This window comes from Phoca vitulina, unplaced genomic scaffold, assembly GCF_004348235.1.
Source record: "Phoca vitulina isolate PV1807 unplaced genomic scaffold, GSC_HSeal_1.0 scaffold16, whole genome shotgun sequence".
In the NCBI taxonomy this organism is placed as follows: domain Eukaryota; kingdom Metazoa; phylum Chordata; class Mammalia; order Carnivora; family Phocidae; genus Phoca; species Phoca vitulina.
The window spans coordinates 14,952,403-14,975,494 of record NW_022589719.1 but is presented as its reverse complement, the minus strand read 5'-3'; the positions used below and the strand labels follow the sequence as shown (position 1 = coordinate 14,975,494).

General features: G+C 46.5%; 1 protein-coding gene across 7 annotated transcripts in view; it reads right to left on the bottom strand.

Moving 5' to 3' along the window:
- LDLRAD3 (low density lipoprotein receptor class A domain containing 3) overlaps window positions 1-23,092 on the bottom strand; it is a 236,660-nt gene that overhangs the window by 106,080 nt on the left and 107,488 nt on the right. For all 7 annotated transcript variants that reach the window (XM_032413911.1, XM_032413909.1, XM_032413913.1 and 4 more), the window contains one exon: window positions 10,801-10,926. In XM_032413911.1, the coding sequence (XP_032269802.1) occupies window positions 10,801-10,926 (126 nt within the window). The remainder of the gene's footprint in view (window positions 1-10,800; window positions 10,927-23,092) is intronic.

The window sequence follows — 23,092 nt, the reverse complement described above, 5'->3', positions numbered from 1 at the left end:
CTTCAGCTCAGGTCATGATCCCAGGGTCCTGGGATCGAGCCCCACGTAGGGCTCCCTGATCTGCAGGGAGTCTGCTTCTCCCTCCCCCTCTACTGTTTCCCCTGCTTGTGCTCTCTCGCTCTCTGTGTCAAATAAATAAATACAATCTTTTAAAAAAACCAGGGTGTTGGGGACACAGGTGTTCACTTAATTCTACTTTGCCTTTTCAGTATGTTTGAAAGATTGCACTAAAAATTTTTAAGTGTCTTGTCTGGCAAAAATGTTTCAGGGATCACCTGCTTTCCTTTTCCATTACTCTTCCCTCACAAAATGCCCTCTGGCCCACAAACACCTGTTTTTAGTATCTTCCACACTTAGATGGCCAGTTGCTGACACAACACAGGCCCATGCTGGCGCTCACCCACATCTGGGGTTCCTCCTTATCGACGGCCCCTCGTAAAACAGCATATCCTCACCACCACGCTCCTTATCGTAAAACAGCATATCCTCACCACCACCCAACTGGAGGGCAGAGAAACAGAGGCAGAGGAGGCTACAGGAACACTCCCCAAACCCAGCAGCGAGCCAGAGAAAAAGGCAGTGCGCATGCCCTTCAAGGGCCGGGAGCTTCCTCCTGGAGGGGTCCTCAGGGCTTCACCTCCCTCAGGATCTATTGATTCTCCACCTATGTAAATTCCAACAAGGCTTGCGTTCGCATTGCCAAGACCACAGCAAATTAGAAGGGAGCGGATTTGCTGCCTGCCTTTCGCAGACAAACCGCCGGCAAGAAATAAAAGCAGACAACTATGGCAGGAGACAGAAAAGCTATAAAAAGCTGCCTTAAGAATTCCAAAAGCAGAGCAGCCTAAGATAGTTTCAAAAGAGACCAGAAAGTTCTAAAAGGAGCCAAAAGCAACCCTGTATTACAGCCCCGTCTAAAAATTAACGTTCCTAAGAAGGGCCCTGCGCTATCGCCAATCAAGGTAAACACTGATTAAACCGGGATGCAACACATCGCAGAGAGATCCCTGTCAACCACGGTCCTCCAAGGCATAAACACTTCCAGTTATTGGGCAGACTCGCTTAACCAGAGGAGCAACTCCCCCCGAAGTTTCACTATATTTCTTCCAGGGTCTCTGCACCTGTCAACCAGGCTCAGCCACACTTCAGGGTGAGCGTTCATGGGACGATGGCGGACCAACCCTGGAGGCTCTGGGCGGACGGGGGTAGAGTCTTACGGGCTCCGGTGGTCCCATGGAACCCTACCTGGGACCCTAAAGGAGGAACTGCTCGATGGAGAACTCATAAACCGAGCAGAAGATGCTTCCTACATTAGGATGTTACGTCTCAGTATTGTCTAGCAACACTTAATGCGCTCCAAATGTATGTTTTCTTTGTCCTTGGGAAGGTTTACCAGTCACCGAGAAATGTATTACTTTACTCAGTTAACTAGAAAGAGGAACATTATTTATCTCAACAAGGACGGAGAAAATTGTCTGTAGTCGATTTCAAAAGCTCAACAGCAGACTCCAAAGCTCCTCAGTTATTATTAGCACAACAAACACAGGGATCTGAGGATCTGTTTCCCAGCCCACAATACTCTGGAAAGAGAACTTGTCTCTCCCTGCCAGGGGGGAGAGAGGAAGGAGTTAAGGTTAAGCTCCGTGGTTAATTCAACTGGCAGCGTATACTTCAACCACATCTGAAGAAGAAGGACCCAGGGCCCACTGCGGTTGCCCAAAAGCAACTGACCGGCTTCAAGACAGGAAATGAAGCAATCTGTCTCTAGCAGGATGTAGGAAATGTTGCCTTTAATCCATTTAAAGTCTGTGAAGCCGGCCCCTCTTCCACCTCAAAGGGTTCTTCATCAGACACATCAATGAGAAACTCCTCATCACCAGCTCCCTTGCTTCCCATCTGCTCCCCATCCCCTAGCAGTTACTGCTTACTTCCTCACTGAGCATCCCAACCTCATGGCCTCCAGGGAGAGCTTTGCTTTCCAGCTCCAATTTCCCTGGAAACCACAAAGCTGGGAGAGATGGGCTGCCCGGAGCCTTCCTCTGTGCCAGGATGGAGGGCCCCAAGCCCCTCTGCAAATCATCTGTCCCATTACCAAGCACTACTCCCTTTGTGCGGGAAAATGCTTGTAGCCCCGACCTTCAAAGAGGCAGCCTGGGTGCAGCCAGCTGCGGGTTCTTGCCTTCCTTTCAGGGGCTGCTCCACGAGGCCTCTCCCAGCAAGCCCACTGGGCCAGCGTGGCCCGTGTGTGGCCACGTTCTGGAGCTAGCACCTCTTCTGAGTCTCTGCCGGCGGGGAAAGGCTTACCACTCCGGGCAAGATGCAGGAGGCTGAGTCCTCAGTCCTGCTGAGTCTCTAACGGCTCAGAGGATTTGAATTTTCAAACCCCTTCTCGAGTCCACTGGGTGCCAGCGGCAGAACTCTGATTCGTTGCTGATGACAGTTTGTTTCCTCCTCCCTCTAAAGGCTTCCTGGACATGCCCACCTCCTGTCCAACACCCACGCCTGCCTTTTATCCAAGTCCACTGCTTCAACCACCGCCTTCCCGTGGATGGCTTCCCAGACCTTTCCTCTTGCAACAAACATCACTCCCCTGACGCCCTGTGGACACTGCGGCCTGAATACCCCCTCACCTCACACCCTGCATGTCTGAAATGGACGGCCTCCCCTCTCTCGCTCTTCTTGTGACTCCATTCCTATTAAAGGGACCACCATGTCCCAGCTCTTCAGGCTCCAACCACGTTTGACCTTTTCCCTCTCCTCACCCTGCACCTGGCTCAGGTTCAACTGCTCCTCATTGGGTATAAAATACAATCTCCAGGGGCACTTGGGTGGCTCAGTCAGTTAAGCATCTGCCTTCAGCTCAGGTCATGATCCCGGGGTCCTGGGATCGAGTCCCACATCGGGCTCCCTGCTCAGCGAGGAGTCTGCTTCTCCCTCTCCCCTTCCTTCCTGCTCATGTGCATTCGCTCTCTCTCAAGTAAATAAATAAAATCTTTTAAAAAGGGGAGGGGAGTAATATTACCAACCTAAAATGAAATTGTACATGCAAAGTATATAGAAATGTGCCATACGTATAGTGAGTGCTCAGCGATCATCAACCAGGTGGCTTCTACACCCTGCAGTTTGCATACCCCCCAGCCTCTGCCTAGGCCCTCAGCCTGAAAAATCCCCATGGAACTACAGGGCCAATTTTTAATGGTACTCATCCACCTAGGTCCATCTCCTTCAACAGCTCCCTCTGATGAGCCCAGAAGGAATAATCTCCCCATCACTGGTTCCCACAGCACTCCCAACAGCCAACCCCGTATTATAATTATTTGGACTGAGTATTTTTGTCTCCCTTGCTTGAGTGTAATCTCAACAATGCCAGAGTCCTGTATCTGACCCTTCTCTACATCCTTTGCAGTATCTTGCACAGGCCTGGCATAGAAACTATGGAGAGAAGATGAGAATCTGAAAAAAAGGTAGGAGCTGGGGTTAATGAACAATGTATGGCTTAAATATGCCCTCTGGGTATACATCTGAGCCCGCAGGAGAGGATCAAGACATCCATACGTTAGGAATACATCCTGGCTGCCTGTCTTCCTGCTTTAACCCTTTGTTTGATTAGCTGGTTAGCCCACTCATTCAACAGACATTTACTATTGACTCTTCCCTTTAAATAAAGCACTCTACTAGGCACAAGGGATAAAAGAAAACCCAGTCTGTATTCTTAAAGAGGTTACATTCTAGTGGGGAGACAGGCAGGTCAATATGCAATGAAGATAAAGCACGAGAAGTGCGATTTAGTCCACATATTACTGCATTGCTAAGGCTTGAGCCAGACTGCGCACTTGGCCCTCGAAATACAGCTGTGAACCTGACAACAATACCATCTCAGGAGGTCACAGTGTGGCAGGGAAGACAGAATAAACACAAAGCAGTACTAAGGACAGTGAGGCAGGGGAAGGAGACAGGGGAGGAAAGGAGTCATTTCTTTATAGGGAGCTCAGGGCAGGCCACTCTTTTCCGGTGGCATTTGTCTGGAGAAGGCCCAAGATGGTGTGCAAACACACATGAGAATGAGCCAGCCCAGCACTGGCAAACCAGGGGTGTTTCCCTAAGGAAGCAGGTCATTTAAGCAGAAGGAAGGAGTCTTTAAGGAGACGTTGATGAGGGGGCTTTGGAGCACTAGGTGGAAGGGTCCCCCTACTGCAACACCCCTTCTCCCCCAGCTCATGCGATGCAGGCCCGACTCCTTGAGGGCGCCACCGAGGAAATGCGGCATCTAATCTGGCTGACACGAATAGAGCTTTGGGAATAAGGCAGCACTGAGGGGCTCTGTGAACAAAAACCACAGGTACACTGGCAAAACCAGGCAGCTGTTCAGGGGGAGAGGCAAGAATTCGTCAGCGGTGGAAGAAACACAGTCTAGGACATGGTGGTTCTTCTGGGCACAGCTACATTGAAAGCAAGAGCAGGAGCTCCTTAGCCTGAATCAGTGGTCCATGGAGGTCGCCCAGGCCACCCCGCCATCTTGGTTCTGGGCAGGAGTCTCCATCCTCACCGAACGAGGACCCAGGTCAGGGCTGTGCGGCCAGCCGAGCCAGCGTCCCACCTCCAGCCAAGGACATCTGAGCACAGGGGAGAAGAGGGGGCCGAACGCAACCAAGGGAGGCAGGACAAAAAGCAAAGGGGTAAAATCTCAGCATGTGAGCCTCTAAGAGGAAATCCTAGTTCTTGCTTATCTTCACTCCTGAGTTGATGAATGCAAAAGGTGGGAAAATGTGTCCATAGAAACAAAGTTCTTTAAAAACAGGACTCTCCTGGGATGCCTGGGTGGCTCAGTCGGTTAGTGTCTGCCTTCGGCTCACGTCATGATCCCACGGTCTTGGGATGGAGTCCTGCATCGGGCTCCTTGCTCAGTGGGGAACCTGCTTCTCTCTCTGTATCCCCCCCGCCCCCGCTCCTACTCTCTCACTTGCTAGCTCACTCTCTCTCTCTTTCTCAAATAAATAAATGTAATCTAAAAAAAAAAAAGACTCTCCTGTTATTTATGAAAAGTCAAGACATAACCCAACAAAACCTCTCTTTTATCTTTATTTCTTTTTACTATTTTATTAGAGAAAATTTCAAATATCCAAAAGAGAGACTGGCATAGTGAACCCCCATGTTCCGATCACCTGGCTTTAAAAATTATCAACTCACTGACGATTTTATTTCAATTCTACCCCCATCCCTTACCCCTGTGATTTCATCTTTATATACTTCTTCATTATTATACTTATTATTATAAATATCTAATATGGTATTAGATATTATATATGTATATGTACATACACATCTTTATATATAAGGACTTTTTAATAAACAGAATATCGGGGCACCAGGTGGCTCTGTTGGTTAATCATCCGACTCTTGGTTTGGCAGCTCAGGTCATGATCTCGGGGTCCTGGGATTGAGCCCTGCATCAGGCTCTGCGTTCACTGTGGAGTCTGCTTGATGATTCTTTCCCTCCACCCATCTCTCTGTGCATGCACACACATTTCCTCCCGCTGTTCTCTCAAAAAAAAAATAATAATTCTCACACGTTAGGAAACTAACAATGATGCCTTAACATCATCAAATATACAACCACAATTCACATTTTCCCAATTAACTCAATTTTGTGTGTGTGTGTTTTTAAACAGTTGGTTTGCTGGAGTTGGGATTGAAAGAAGATTGGTACATGGCATTTGACTGATTTGTTTCTCAGTCCCCTTCAGTCTGTAGGTTCCCTCTTCCTCTAATTTTTCTTAGAATGTATTAATGGATGAAATGGGAGTCCTGCAAAATCTCCCACATTCTGGATCTGGCAGTCTGTCCCCCAGGGGGCCGCCAACATGTTCCCTGTCCCTGAATTTCCCGTGAATTAATGGATGGTGTTACAGAGTGCATGTTGTGTCCCCCAGAGTTCATATGCTGAAACCCTAACCCCTAATAAATGGGATGGTCTTGGGGAGGGGAGGGCTTTGGGAGGAGCCTGGGATAAGATGAGGTCATGAAGGTGGTGCTCTCCTGATGGGATTAGGGCCCTTATGAGATGAGCAGCCAAGGGATTTCCCTGTGTGTGCGAGCACCAAGGAAGGCCAAGTGAGGACATCAACAGGAAGAGGGCCCACACCAAGAACCCAGCCATGATGGTACCCTGCATGTTGGTCTTCCAGGACTAAGAGAAGTAAGTTTCTGTTTAAGTCACCTAATCCATGGCCTTGTGTTATGGCAGCCAGAACTGACTAGGGCAGATTTAGAGGCTCAATCAGATTCAGGTTGGAAGCAGAGGCAGAAACAACTCACAGTGATGATGTGTGTTCCTGCTAGCTCACATCCAAAGGCAAACAACATTTGTCTGTCTCTTTTCTTGTGAGGCTCAGACTGACTTGTGAGAGGTTCCAATTCCGGGTCAGACGCACTCATGACACCGGCCCTGGCTCTCTCCCTGAATGCAGCTGCAATAAAAACCTAGCCAAATACTTGGACAAATACAGCGGCTCTTTCAGATTCTGCGAAGTAAACCAGAGCAGCCCAACTGAGGAAGAAGACCAAAATTTGAACTATCGCTGAAGTGGTTGTAGGTTTACTATTCCCTCCCTCCCCCATCAGAGTCCCAGGAAACTGGAAAGGATCAGAGAGATCGTGGAGCGGGAGTCCATGAAGTTATTTATGAACTTCTAGGCGGATCCCCAGGTGGCACGTGTGTGGATCTGGTCCTAATCAGCACACCCAAGACTTTGAGAACCAAAGTCACAGACCACCGCCCAGGTCTCAGACTGACAGAGTAGGTGAAGAGGTACCACGGATCCAAACAGCACTGCAAAAACAACCACAGCCCACCGAGGGGCTGTTAGGAATTCAGGGCCTGACCCAACAGGGTCATTTGCTTACTAAAACAAAAACATCAACATTCTCTGTAGGATTGAAACAAGACCCAGAGTGTCATACATCATCATCAAAATATCCAGAATATAATCCAAAATTACTTGCCTTGCAAAAAATCAGGAAAATCTCCATTCTCAAGGGAATAGATAATCAACAAACACCAACGGCAAAATAAGACAGATGTTGGAATTATGTGACGAAGACGTTAAAGCAGCTATTCCAGAAAGACTCCAACAAGCCAGCAATCACACAAACTTCTGACACAAATGGAAAATAGGAGGTCTCAGCAAAGAACCCATAAGATATAAAGAACCAAAAGGAAACTTTAGGACTAAAAAATACAGTAACTGAGGGCGCCTGGGTGGCTCAGTTGGTTAAGCGACTGCCTTCGGCTCAGGTCATGATCCTGGAGTCCCGGGATCGAGTCCCGCATCGGGCTCCCTGCTCAGCAGGGAGTCTGCTTCTCCCTCTGACCCTCCCCCCTCTCATGTGTTTGCTCTCTCATTCTCTCTCTCTCAAATAAATAAAAATAAAAAAATCTTTAAAAAAAAAAAAAATTTAAAAAAATAAAAAATAAAAAATAAATAAAAAATACAGTAACTGAAATTTAAAAAACAAAAAACAAACAAACAAAAAAGACCACCCTGTATGGGCTCAAAAGCAAATTGGAGAGGACAGGAAAAAAAGTAAACTTGACAAAAGGCTAATAGGAATTATCCAACCTGAACAATGAAAGGAAAAAATTGATTAAAAACTGAACAGAGCCTCAGGAACCTGGGGGACAATCACAAAAGATCCAAAGTTGTTATCCAAATCCCATAAGGACACACAGTGCTTGAAAACAATCTGAAGAAAGAATAGCTGAAAAGGTCCTAAGTACAGCAAAAGATGAAAACTTACAGATTCAAACAGAACCCGACACAGAATAAACTCAAAGAAATCCCCACAGCCAGACACACTATACTCTAACTGCTGAGAGCCAGACTGGGAGAAAAAAAAAATCTTCAAAGCAGCCAGAAAAATGATGCATTTTCTATGGGGAAACCATTTGCATGGCTGCAAATTTCTCATAGGAAACCACAGAAGCCAGAGGAAGGGCATGGCATTTTTAAAGCGTTTTAAAAAAGAGCTGTCAACCCAGAATTCTATATGCAGTAAAAATATCCTTCAGGAATGAAGGTGAAATCGTGACACCATTGGATGAAGGGAGACTAAGGGGATGTGTCACCACCAGACCTGCTTCAAAAGAATGGCTAAGGAAAGGCTTCAGCGGGAAGGGAAATGATATCAGAAGGAGACTTGGAACCTCAGGAATGAAGGAAGAGCAACCAAAATGGCAAGTCTCTGGGTAAATAGAGTAACAGACTGTTCTTCTCCACTGGAGTTCTTTAAAATGCATTTGAGACTTGAAAGCAAAAATGAAAATATTGCCTTTTTGGGTTCTGAATGTATGGAGATGTACTATCTCAGACGACCAGAACGTAAAGAGATCGAGTGATAGGGTTTCTACATTCTACTTGAAGTGGTAGAGTGTTAATCCAGAGCTGTCAGTGAACAGATGGATGGCTGGTCCCAGGCATGTTCAGCCCCATCCATACCTTATAAAGCTCCCCATCAATTTTTCATCTAATGCTTTCAGGAGCCACTGATGATCCATTTCTTCACCAGGGTTACAAAACAGATACTCTAATCCTCTCATTCTTCCATGTTAGTTGGTATTCTTCAATTAAAAAAAGAAAAAAAAAAAAAAACCCTTTCCTATCCGTTGGCTATTTAATTACTCACCAAGTACAAAGCATCTAGGAAAAGGAGGATAAATGCTGGATTCTCTCCTTTTATTTACCAGTTTCAAAATAGTGAATTAGAACCCATTATTTTTAGATGTTAGATATGCCAGAGGGAAATGCTGGCTTAATCCCCAATGATTGAATTTGGAATGGATATAATTAAGTCATTTAGACAATTAAACACCAATATCCAAACATTTAAATCAGACAGGGTCTTTAATATGGCAGAGAATATGCAGAATGGCACAATCATTTAGAATGTATGTACTAGAATGTATCACACTTGCTTTTTATTGCCACTGAATTATTCTCTAGTATGTACATATGAATATATATATATATATATATATATATAAAAAATTCCCCCTTAGATTATAAGATCCCCATGGACAGCAGGAAGCTAAGATCAAGCTGATACACACTTACTAAAGGACTTAGTGAAATATAAAACAAGTACATCCTTGGACATCCTAAGCCAAAGGCGAAATGCTAGTAAATAGGTCTTCCTCTTCATCACTCAGCTTCGTTTTAAGTCACCAGGGGTTTTCAAAATCAATTACCCCTTGCCAGCCACCACACTGAACGCTTTTCAGGTACCACCTCATCTAATTGCCACAACAACCCAGGAAGCAGGCTCTTGGCGTCCCCAATTCATGAGACGAGGACACCACTCTGCAAGGAGATTATAAAGCACAGCCAACCCAGCTTAATCAGGGCAGAACACAAACCTGGGGCCAGGCTTTTCAGCTCGAGTCATTCTGCTCAATCAGGCTGCTACCTAGTGAGTGCCTGCCTCCTCCTGCTAAGGTGGGTTTCTGCTACTCTACTCTCCATTCAGCATTCTAGCCATATTTCTGCCATCTGGGATCCAGAAGATGAAATAAGGCAAAAGGAGAAGGCACACGGGAGAGTTATATACTATACTCCTCGTCCCCACTGCGTGGGCACAGCAACTATTCCCTGCAAAGGCATAAATAACAGGGGACATGGTCCCCCTCCTCTTCAGAGGCTTATACCAGAACCAACAGGGTAAGGGAAAGTCAGTTTCTCAAAGCAATCACTGAAGTCATTACAACATGTTTTGAAAAAAAATTAATAACATAAATAACAATTACATGAATAACGACAACAATCCTAATGAATAACATGTACGTGTATATACACGTACACATACATGCATACATACACAGAGAGAGAGGGAGGGAGGGAGGCAGAGAGACAGAGAAAGGCCCGGCACAAAAAAGCCCACATCCGAACCAGGTGCCATTCTGGGCAGTTTCATTTTCCTCCTTACGCTTTTTTATATTTTGCAAGTTCCAAAGCCATTTGCTGGGAGAGCTGATACGGCACAAAAGGTCCCGGGGAAGAGAAGCCAGAAGGTCACTGACGCTGCTGTGTGTGAAGTGGTTTTGGACACAGATATGCTGGCCAGGAAGGGACTGCGTGTCTCCGGGCCATGGAGTGGGAGCTCCACACCAAGACTGCTAAGAGGCGAGGGGGCAGGGGTCAGAGAGAACAAGAGGGGGCGTGTGTCTGTCTGTGTGGTGCCTTGGAATATTATACAGCAAGTAAAAGGAACTGGGGCAGTCCCACAAGACAAGGAGAACTTTAGCTTTCTATACTATATGGGCGTTTTTTTCAAAAATATTTTCTTCCGATACATATAAAAATACATCAACATCTTTTTAAAAGTCTTTCGAAGTGGGAAGGAAAACCAGCACATCAACCCAGGCTGTTGAGTGGGACAGTCCATCAGAGGAGGGGGCGAAGGAGCAGAGAATCGACTCTGCCCATCATGACCTGCGGGACCCTGGCTGAGCTCCCCGACGTCCCAACACTTCGGATGCCTTATCTGTTGATAAGAACCACACACCTGCACCTGCAAAGCTATTGTCGGAGCAGAAAACAAAGTATGGCCCAGGCCCAGAGCACTTCGGAGAGTCCCCACGAAATGGGAGCTGAGCGCTTACATGTTTGCACAAGCAGGATGCGGGTAAGGAGAGAAGACACCCGAGCCCACGGGAGTGAGGAGCACAGGGAGGAGAGGGGCGGCGCCCGAGGCACCGGGCCCAGCGGAATGAACAAGGGAGGGCGGCCGGGCGCTCCTGGTACTTACTGCAGTTCTCTTCGTCGCTGCCGTCGGGACAGTCCTCAAACCCATTGCACTGGAAGCGGCCGATGATGCAATGGATGCCACTGGCACAAGGGAAGAACGTCGGGCCGCATTTGGACTTAGCCTTGGCTGTAGGAGGCAAAACAGGACAAAGAGCAGGTCATGAGCAGCTTACATTTTCTGACCCCTGGCATACCCATCCCACCAACTGAGCGTGCAAAGGGGTCCCTTCACATTTCCCTTGAAGTCCCCAAAGATCTCTTACCACCCGCCACCCACTGTCAATGCCCAGCCACACTGGGAGCCCGCACGCAGCATCCTCGAGGAAGGCGGTGGCTAATCCTGCTGTGCTGACACGGCCCCTGCACAAAGCAGGCCTCAGCCAGAATGTGCTGCACAAAGGAACGAACGGGTGAGCCGATGGGTGTTGGATGCAACCTACTCTGAAGGTGCTAAGGAACCATTCACAATTCATTCCCTGACTGTCGAATTAATTGTCTGCATTTAGTAAGTGTTTCCCATTCTAGGCAGCGTGACCAGAGCTTTCCGTGGATGCTCTCATTCAATCCACCCAGCAACCACCCACTGGCAAGGTGTGCAGAAAATAATTAACACCACCGGACGGAGATGGCTACCCTGCAAAGAGGCTTGCTTGCCTGCAAGGTTGGCCCTCGCGTGGCTGACTTCTGGGAACTTGGATTTCGGGAAGGTTCGCACCATTCTCTCCTAAGAACGGCTCCCTGTGCCTAAACTGTTTATTCGAACGGTGCAGTTTATGCTGAACACCTGCTTTTCTTCTGGGAGTTTGGGATTGTGGTAGATGCTGGGCAGACAGCGCCTGCGTAACCAGCCCCCACTAAGAACCCCGGGCACTGAGTCTGTAACAAGCTTCCCCAGGAGAAAATATTTGTCACACGCTGTCACAACTTGCTACTGGGGAATTAAGTGCATCCTGTACCACTTCACTGGGAGAGGACTCGAAGTTTGATCCTGGTTTCCTCTGGCCTTCCCTCCATTTGTCTTTTCCCTCTGCTGATTTTGCTTTGTGTCCTTCCACTATCGTAAGTCATATGACTATATGCGGAGTTCATGGAATCCTCCCAGCAAATCACTGAGCCTGGGGGCAGTCTTGGGGACCGCTGACAAGGATGGGTATGGTTCTTATCCCAATGTCAGAGGTGTGCTTTGAGGGGTAAAGTGACTCACCCAAAGCCACACAGTTAGAAAATGGGACACTGGGGTGAGGCCCTTGGCACTAGACTCCAGAAGCCCAGCTCTCTGCCAGTCTGTCACTTCTCACAACAGAAGCCAGACGCCGGTTCAGAGAAATTCTTCTTCCACTCCTGCTGTACAGACAGTTTCAACAGAAGCTGCTGCAACTCGGGCTTGACTGAGTGTCCTGCTAACCAAACAGCCCTGCGGGGTAACGGGCTTTCCTGGGCACGGCGCCGGCTGCTCTAGCTTGTGATTCCAGGGTGTAAGATCAGATCTATTGCTGCGTCCCAGGTAGCGGGCCCCGACCAGCGTCCCTCTCATCTCCTGCCTTAGAGGCAGGACCCATGGTCCTCAAGAAGGAAGGGACATTTCTTGGGAACAAACAGGTAGTACATTACCTTCATGTTCCTGTCATCAGGAACATGCCAACTTTGGCAAGCGTGATCCACAATCAACAGGGTTTTAAGGCCTGGGACGCGCCTAGGTTTTAGAAACTCCCAACACTTTGTTTCAACCTGGAACTTCTGTAATGGTGCTGGTGTGCTCTTCAAAACCACAAACTTGGGAGACAGAGTCTGGGTTCAAACTGTGGCTCTACTTTTTATGAACTTGGGCAAGTTTCTAAATATTAGTGAGTCTCAGTTTCCTCATCAATAAATCGGAGGTAACATCTACCACCCAGGGCTCTAGGAAGGATTCGATGAGATAATCTGTACAAAATGCTTCTTAGCACAGACCATGGTATACAGCAGATGCTCAATTAATGGTAATACTAATGCTATTTACCATCGTCATCATCAGTTATAGAATTTTAAAAATTACTTCTTGGGCTGCTAATTTTTTTTCCTGATCGCCAAAGTTAAAAAAGCTCATTATGGAAGATCTCTATGAAGTGATACGAAACGATCTCCAGGATATACTGTTAAGTGGGGGGGAAAAAAGCAAAGTGCAAAAGAGTATCTATAATATTTTCACCCTCTATATGAGCAAAAGAGAGGGATATAAGAAAATCTACATGGATTGGTTCATCTGTGCAGAAGAAACACAGGAAGGACAAACCAGAAACTAAAGAGCCTGGTTATATACAGGGGTGGAAAAGGGGTCGAAAGAATGGAGAAATGAGATTGGAACGAGGCTGCGGGATGAGTCTATATAGCTCTGACTCTTAGAACCCCAATATTTCACACACCCAAACAGTAAAAAATTAAAATCATCCACACGGATGTATGTGTGCAGACACTCAAAATATGATAGAAACAGCAAAAGTGAATGTGACTGGATTATAGATGAGTAAGCCCACCACACTGAAGGCTGTGGGGAAGAACAGAACCAGCCTAAGTAACTCGGGAAACCGTTACTTTGCCTGGATTCCATAAGGCTAAGGAAAAAGAGAATTGTACACAAATAGGGCACTCTACTTTTATTTGTCACAGGGTTATGGATTAGCAGTTCTGAAACTACTTTCTGTGTACTAGGACTGAACAAATAAGTAAATATATTGCAAATAATAACCGTGAGGTTTCTCACTCTCAGAGGAAGAAGTTAGAAATAAGGAAAGTGGAGAGGCTAAATGATCCCTGAGGCTTTGGACTGGAAGTAAAGGCATCAGTATGAAGTCAAGATTTGTAAAGATAGATAGATAGGCAGAGAGACATACAGATAGATAAGAGAGAGAGAGACAAATATTTATAGAATTTTTTAAAAGATTTAATTTTTTGAGAGAGAGAATAGCTCGTGAGAGAGCACAAGCAGTGAGGAGAGGGAGAGGCAGACTGCATGCTGAGCAGGGAGCCTGATTCAGGTGGGGCTCACTCCCAGGACCCCAGGGATCATGACCTGAGCTGAAGGCAGACACTTAATCGACTGAGTCACCCAGGTGCCCCAAGAGAGAGAAATATTGATCTGGTGTGTGCATGGGTCAGCATACATACATGTATTTTCTAGTTCCATCTGCTAAGAAAGACGAGAAGCAATACACTCCAGTAGCAAATGAGCACACCCAGCACCAGATCGTGGTTTCTAAATACCATTATCCAATAAAGGGAACCAGGGCTCCTTGGAGAAGTGGTTAATTCCAGGGGGAAATTCAAGATGAACCTGGAGTGTCTTGTGTTGCCAGAGAGTAAAGAAGTGCTCAAAATATGATGGAGGCATGTGAGGACACAAGAGTCAACCTGAAGGAGCTCCCCAATGGCCAAAGCTACGACACTTGAGTGACAAAATAATGACAGTTTTGGACTATACCCCAGAGAATACAATAAATATCTGTGAGTCCATCCGGCATCATAAATCGTTGGATAAATAAGTAAATGCGGAAGAAGGGAAGTATTTCCTTATAGAAGAATTCCAATGGTTAAACAGAGAGTGGATGTGGGAAATAGAAAGTCACCATTTAGCAAACACCACAGTAACTATGGTTAGAGGCAAGACCCAGCGATGGATGCTCACACGAGAGGACCAGCAGGCCTTGCTCTGGCCACCCTTTCGGGGCTGCTGATTGGCTGCTTATAGGCTTGGACATCTGAGAGCTGTTTCCTCGTAAACCTCCATTCACAACGTCACCGCAGCTTAACAATGCCTAAAGCCCCTATCACAGCATCATGCAGCTCTGGACACCTCTTTAGGGCACAGCTACCTGGGGTCCCTGCCTGGCTACGCGGGCCTCCTTGCTCCTCCAGGAGCTGTCGCACACAGTCCCACCTCGGGACCTGCATGCACCCTGCCCGTCCCCCTCCCAGGGTCACAGGGCCCATGCCTCCACTTACTCAGACACTGGACTGTGGACCCAGAAACTCGGACTCCCACCCTCTGCCTCTCTAGCCGTCCTTCTGCTTCTCCTTCTTTTCCTTCCTAGGAAAGGACATGACTTTGTGCTGTGCTGTTTGTATGATGACCATACACTCGTTTAAATACTTTCGTTCACCACTTTCGATGGAGCTGTACCACACAGTACCAACGCCAGGGAATATATACTTGCTGAATACACAGATGAGCCTGGAAAAGAGAGTGGGACTGGGTAACAGTAGCTAGCTGGCTGAATGTCGACTATGGGTTAAGCATTATGCTCTGGGTTTTAGAAATATCACCTCGTTTACTCCTCACAAAAACCCATTTCACAGATAGGAGAGCTGAGGTCCAGAGGTGAGGGCGCTTGACACTGCTAATAAACAGAGTCAAGGCTCAAACCTTGCTCTTGACTCATCTGCTCCTCTGCCTCTTTAGATATTTGTAAGCCCCAGTCCAGCTCCAAAGGACTAGGCTTTAGGAGACGAAGAAAAAGAATATGAATAATTATAAATGAATTAGCTACCCTTCAATTAACCAGCTCTTTGGCCCTGCCCCCTTTTCAAGAATGACTAATGAGACCTGCTGCCTCATCAGCGGTCTTGGTCAGAGGCAGACGTCCTGTTACGATTTACACCTGCGCCATCGGACTCCTGCTGAGGCAACCTGTGAGGCGGATCACAGGTGGCCGGCCAAGCACCTGGCTGAGGCTGTGAGAGAAGCCAGCCGCTGACAGCAGGCCTCCCCTGGCCGCCGTTTCCCCGAAGGGGGGAGATTTCAACGTGAAACTCAGCAGCCCCTGGCAGAAGGTGGGAGGCCGACTATGTCTAATATCGCCCTGACGAAGGTGGGCAGGGTGCCTCCAGGCCACCGATGACCTGACTTCACTATTTTTCGAGGACCTGCTCCCTGAACTTTCCAAGGAGGCAGCTTTCACCAGTGGGAGGACAAGAACCAGCGCTCTCCTGGGGGTGGGTTTCTTTCCCAATCCGTGTCCTCTCCCTCGTTAGAGCCTGATTGTCACAGTTCTGCTTTTCACGGATCCGTAAATTAAAAAAAATCAAAAAAAAAAAAAAAGATGGGGGTGCGTCAAGGGCTGAAACAGTTGCCAACTTTTTATTTTGCCAGCGAGGACATACACCAACACATCTGCAATCATCTCTGCTCACTCTTGTCCTCCACGGAAAGCCGCTTTAGCCTCCAAAAGGCAGGACAAACAACACAAGAGTCCTCGGACCAGTACTTGGGGATTATGTCAGGACTAGAGGGGAACCAGGAGACGTCCCCGTGTGGCCACGCGGTGAGGCCCGCAGAACAAAGACCCGATCCTCGCAGGCACAGCTTCGCTCAGTAACTAATTCTCACTTTTCACAAAGGAGAAAACTGAGGCCCAAGGAGGCAGTCTGAGCCTTGCCCAAAGTCACACAGCTATTTAGGATCAGACTGGTCTAGAATCCAGTTCTCAGTCCCCGAGTCTAGCCTCTGTCAATTACAATATGCTTGAGGCAGGGTGCCACCGAGTCACGCGCTGCCAAATCCCACCCGGGGATCAGATTTGGCCGAGATCCCATGAGGCTGAAAGCCCCTCTACCACGTGGCAAGAACTCTCCAAGCCGTGGAGAGAAACGCTCTGGACCAGGCATCAGGCCTGTGGCTCCCAGTCAGCCCCAAAAGGGCTCAGGGCTGCTCACTGGTCCTGGGGATGCGGCGCTGCGGCGTCCGTGGCTACCAGCCCAGACCCTCCCCACGTGGTCCTTCCACGAGAGTCGGACAAGAGCCACCATGCCAGAGCCTCTCTGTTCAGCCAGAACAGCCGGGAGCTCGCTCATCAGACCTGCAGCATCTCTCAGGCTTTGGCAACCGCTCCAGCCATAAACACGGGTATCTGGGGTCTCTCTTCCAGATGTCTGTAGTTGGCCAAATCAGCAACAGCTGCGATCTCCACCCCCCTGCTTGCCTCCAATTCCTGCTCCAGGATCCTGCCAGTGTGTGCCTGTGACAGCCCAAAGAACCAGAAGCAGGAGCCTTAAGCTCTTCTGTAAAATTACCATCCTGGCTTTTATAAACTCATGACACAGCTCACTGTGAAAAATTCAAACTACAGAGAAAACGCACAAAGGTCAACGTAAAAATTACCCCGAATTGCCGCCACCCAGCCAAAGCCACTGTGGACATTTTGGTAAACGTGCTCCTGAAGCATGGTCTCAAGAACCACTGTGTGCAAATGGATCGCCCTAGGACCTCATTAAAATGCAGTAGGTCTGGGGGCGCCTGGGTGGCTCAGTTGGTGAAGCGACTGCCTTCGGCTCAGGTCATGATCCTGGAGTCCCGGGATCGAGTCCCGCATCGGGCTCCCTGCTCGGCAGGGAGTCTGCTTCTCCCTCTGACCCTCCTCCCTCTCATGCTCTCTGTCTCTCATTCTTTCTCTCTCAAATAAATAAATAAAATCTTAAAAAAAAAAAAAAAAAAATGCAGTAGGTCTGGAGTGGAGCCTGGGATTCTGTATTCCTGAGACTCCCAGGTGATGTCAATGCTGCTGGTCCAAGCACTTCCCTTCTGAATAGCTAAGGACCATGGTCTTGTTCATTGTTCGATCTCCAATGCCCAGAAGAGTGCCTGGCGCACACGTTACTCAATAATTACTGACTAAATCAATACACAGAAATCTGAGCATATAGCTTTGCTTAAATGCACCCATGAAACACAATGCTATTCGAAACTTGCTTTTATCACTTGCCAATCTATTGTGACATCTTTTCATGTTGATAACTACGGGCCCACACTATCACTTTTACTGGCTACAGGTAATTTTACTGCATCTCTGCACCCGTAAGTCCCATGACTGATGCATACTTGGGGTGTTTTCAATAAACAATGCACACATAGATGCATATGTTATTCTCCCCACTTGTACAGTATCTCTTGAAGGTATAACTGCTAGGTCCCAGGATATGCATATTTCACATTTTGGCATCCTTTTGATCATCGACTGCCTCCTCCCAGAGGAACTGGTACCGTCTTCTGGCCACAGTTGGCCACAGAAACAGCCTCCGGCCCCAGATCATCCATCAGAGATAGGCCGATTCTCCCCTGCTGGCAATGATATTCCTAGAAGCACACAGGCTGAGAACATCCCACAGTTCCTCTATGTTTGTTAGGTTGGTCCTTCACTGCACCCGGTGCTCTATTATTCTCCATTTATCTTTGTCTCTCTTCATTTTAACATCTGTGTATTTCATTACTTTGCCAAGTAGGAGACATTCCTATCCAGTCAAGGAAACCATGACTCTTCTTTTTATCTTTTAAAATTTGCACCGGGTGCAGAGCATCAATCTTTGCTGGAATTGGTTTCCCTGGTTTACACTAATCATGGGCTAATGCAAAGTGTCCCTCCTTTCGGGAGATGCTCCTTGAGCTAACTTTCCCAGGCTGCATTATCCCCTCTAAGGGCCCGACAAAGGGCAGGTTCTCACTCCAAGGACGGTCCTGCTTGCTAACATTTCTCTAGAATGTCCTGTCCTGTGAGGCAGTGTTTAACAAAGAAGGTTGTCAATGATCCTCCTGCAGAAGAATCTCCAGGGATACCTCTCCCCTAGGGGAATCTGCATTTGTATTAAGCACAAAGGATTCCAACGAACACTCACATGCGACCACCCCACCTGACAGATTCTACTGATATCTTATGCCCCAAGAACAAATGACCTCATCAGTCCTTTCTTTCTGATGTTGCCATGGCATAGACCAGCAACCACTCCAGGAATTGTGGCTACAGGGCTCCTATAGGGCCTCCTCTGCCTACCAGCCCCCGTCAACTCTAGCACTCATATCCCAGATAGCATAGGAGAAACCATGGGCCTCTTGATCTTTCTCCATCTCAACAGGTTCTCTCTTCCTCCATGTTTACATGCAAGACACAAAATCACTCTGCTTTACATACAAAAGCTGCGCGCTCGTATTCAAATAGTTGCTGTCCTAGCAAAAAGGCCCTTTTAGAACTTCAAAACCCCTCAACCAGTTCTGTCCACATTTTAAGGATTTACACTTTACCTGTGCACAATACAAAATAGGGATAAAGGGCCCAAAAAGTGTCTACTGCCCCCTCTGGACAAATAACAAACTATTCCTGAGCATCCTGCTACCTGTCAGGCACTGAGTCAGTTCTGTGGTGATTCAAACAATACTCCCCGAGAGTGGACAAGGGACACAGACAAGTCAATGAGACTCTGCATGCAATGCCAGGAGTGCTCTGATGGGGGAGCTAGAGGACACCCAATCTCAAAGTGAGTCTGAGGGCAGAAAAGGCTGCTGAAAGGAAAGCAGGCCTCAGCAAAGACACTTCACATATAGCTACAGTGGAAACCGATGTAATGTTTAGACACTGAGGCCTTGCTCATTTATTCATTCCACTAATGTTAATTCACAAACTCTGTGTCATACCCGCAAAGAATAAGGATACACTGGAGACAGCTCTGCCACAGAGAAAGTTTATAGTGTTGGTGGGACTGTTCCAAGAAGGAGGAACAGCACGTGCAAAGGCCCAGAGGCAGAAACAATGTGGTATGGGGAGAACTGAAAGGGGGTCAGTATGAACTTGTTTCTCAGATCAGTAAAAAGTACCTGGTATGTTTTCCTTAATTAAAAAAATGTAAAACCTTATTTCTCATAAGAAATGTGCCATGAGCTAGCTGCAATGCAGCTCACACTAAAGAGAATTATCCACACCAAAGTATAAATCAGAAAAAAAATCAGATTATAAAATTCATGTAATTTGAATCACCATGCACAATGCTCCCCCCCTCCCTTCCCCAAAGTGAACGCCTACATGTAGCATCACTGGCTGAAAACTTTGCAAAAAGTAATGGATCTAAAATTGCTACTATATTCAGTCCCTTGGTTCATTTTGTAAAATGTCAAACCGTGGTTCCCTTGAAAAGTCAAACATGACTTCATGGTTGGAAGCAAGGAAGCAAAAAGAGCCTTATAAAAAGTAACAGGCTGTTTTAAAAAAGCATATGCCTGGATTCTCTAAGAAGCCTATGAGAGAAAAAAAAGACAGGTATTTCATTGTGGTCCTGATGCAGAGGACAAACACCCCAGAAAGCTAAATCCACACCTGGAATTCAGGCCTTTGCACATTCATCATTACCTGAGCAAAAAAGCCCTTGGCTTGTTCCAGCAGTTCGACTCTGTGTGACTACTGAAGTGAACTCCAAGTTTTATCGATCAGATATTGCAATGTCTTCCTCAAACACCATATTGGCTGCTTCAGAGATACATATTGGGGAGTGGAGAGAGCAAAAGATCACAAGCTCATTGGAATGTAAATACAGAAAGAAGGCATCTAGCTGCAACAGCTTCAACAGAAGACTGTCGGATAGAAAATTCTTTCTAAACATCTCCTCTTTCATAAGAACAGGAGGTGTGCAGCCTTGGGGCTAAGAAGTCAGAAGGGCTTAGGGTTCAGAAGCATCTGAGCTTCTATGCCCTTTCTGCCACATAATAGCTGAGACCCTGGACAAGTCACTGAACCCCCCTTGACCTCAGTGTCCCTGTCTGTAAAAGGGGCATAAAGATAGCACAGATCTCATCAGTTGTTGGAAAATAATATGAGATTTTGCATGTACAGAAAACAGCGCAATGCTTGACATCTAGTAGGGATCTGATCGTATCTTCTCCTCCCAAACATGGTCCATGGGTCTACAAACTGCTCTTCTTCCCATATATGGATGGCCCTGAGAAAAATGAGGTAGAAACCAAAATAATGTTTAGACTAAGGCCTTACTTGTTCAGTTATTCACTGCATTCATGTTAATTCTCAGACCCTCTATGCCACACATCGGACCAAGTGGGGTTGCAAAGAGAATCAAACATTCAAACATAACTTCTGCTAGCAAGCTGCCCCTAGCTAAGGAACACCTGGCCAAGAAGAAGGAAAAAAACAAAAAACAAAAAAAAAGAAGAAAACAAAGGGCAATAACAGATCATTGCAATGAGATGTGGTAAGTCCTTTATAAGCTGTATAAACATTTGCCTTTCAACACTGTACTACTGTCAAGGTTCAAATACTGCCTCCACCACTTATTGGACATATGATTTATGGCAACTGATTTCACCTCTCTGTGCCTCCATTTCCTCATCAGGGAATGGCAATATTAATAGTACCTACCTCACTGGGTTGTTGTGGGGATTAAATGAAACAACACAATGATCGCTTAGTCTTTCTGCAGAACACAGTATTAGCTATGATGGTTAATACTGTATTAGCTATGGTTACATATAGTACATATTAGCTATTATTTAACATGGTACAAAATATAGTATTGCATATAGTGTTTTATAATATTGCACAGCATTATTACACAGCATTAGCTATTATTATTACTGTTATTATTTATTACTACCATTTTCAAACAGTTTCTGCCCCAGTCTGGTGGGCCCAGAATGCACAGCACAAAAGAGCACCATGTCAGCTGGTTAGGAGATTAGTAGGGGTATGTTGGTGAAGAGAGAGAGGGAAGGAACCTTCCAGGCAAAATGAATGATGAGAATAAAAGCTCAGAATTGCGACAGGGTGGGCCCGTCTGTACAAAGATATGGGAAGGTTTAGGGCGTGGAGACACAGATGTGGCAGGAGATGGGGGTGGGAGAGGCAGGAAGGGGTCTGGACACTTAACCCAGGAGCCAGCCAGTGGACATCTTTATAAAGGAAAGAGGCAGGTCAGATCGGTTTTTTATGAAGAAAATTTTTATGGACTCACAAGGAAATGATGAGGCTCTATAACATGGAAATATCCTCCTCACTCCCAAAAAGCCCTGAGGGAACTGAAGAGCCAAGTCTATAATATTCTTTGGGCTTTCAGGAAAAAGGGTACTATAAACAATAAGGGGATTCAAAGTGCCTGTCCTGGCCCTTTAAAATAATTTTAAGAATGAAAGGGGAAAAAGTCAGCAAGTTTGGGATTAGGACATTATCTTATAACCTAAAGGTTTTTTTTTTTCAGGTTATTTATTTTAGCTATTTGTGATGCACATACATATGTGCATGAAGGTATGTTTATATGTCTCTATATATTGGAATGAAAATTCCAGAGAACCCATAAGCAGGAAACCAAGACATTCCCAACTGAGTCTTCTATAGACAGAGTTTGAGAGGAAAAGCTCTAAAAAGATAATAAATAAATGTGGGTCAGATAACTTAGCTTCCGGAGGCTTTTCACTGCTTGGAGGAAAAACTTCCTGACAGTGGATCAGAGTCCCTGGGATGAAAAACAGATGTGGGAACAGACATGCTAGAACAGACTAGTTTCCAGTTTAAAAAGAATACTTTGATAAAGGCATCATCCAAGAAAAGGTGATATCCGAAGGGCAACTCCTAAGAAATGGTGGGGGGAGGAATGAAAAAGAAAAAAAAAAAGTGGAGGGAAGGGAAGGATGTGAGAATCAAAGTTCTCAGGTTTGAATAAAAATGAATAAAGGATAACCCATTCTACATCACTTTCCATCTTACTGGGCAATGAGGAACATCACCTTTGCCCAAAGAAGAAGGTTTGACTTTTCAGAGCCTCTACCCCCTCCCACCCTCTGGGCCCTTGGTAAACGCTGAGGTTTCCCTTCCACTTTCATTTCTGTGCATACTCTCTACCTTCAGACTTGTGATTTCTGATCAGCCTCCTGGAAGTGTCTATGACAGCCCCCCTCACGTGCCCCTCCCCACACATCCACTGAAACAGAAGCCTGGAGCTCAGACTCTCTCCTGGATTGTTACTGAGACACCAGCAAAGAGCACCAGAGAAAGGCCTATGATGGAGGATTAAATGGTTGGGAGACCCAAAGAACAACAGGGCGTGCCTTCAGAGACATGAGCTGAGCAGGAGGACATCCCATCTGTCACGGGGTAACCTGAAAACAACTGCTTCGGGGAAATACTGCTTAACCCACCACAAATCTGGCTCCAGGAAAGGTTTTCACCAAAGCCATCTGGAGGTTTCCATGATGCCTTCAAAACCAGTCACAGGAATCACATAATCCCATGGATATCACCTCTTTGTAGCTATGGGCTGGCTTTAAAAACAACGCACTGACCCTCAGCTTCTAACTTATCCTATAAGAGCAGTGACTCAATCCTGACTGCACATTACAATAACCCAGGAAGCTTAAAAAAAAAAAAAAAAAACTATCCCAAAAATCAAGGGAGCTAGAGTGACTATACTAATGTCAAACAAAATAGAAGCTAAGACAAAAAAAAAATATTCCTAGAGACAAAGAAATGGTCACTCCATCAGGAAGACATAATTAT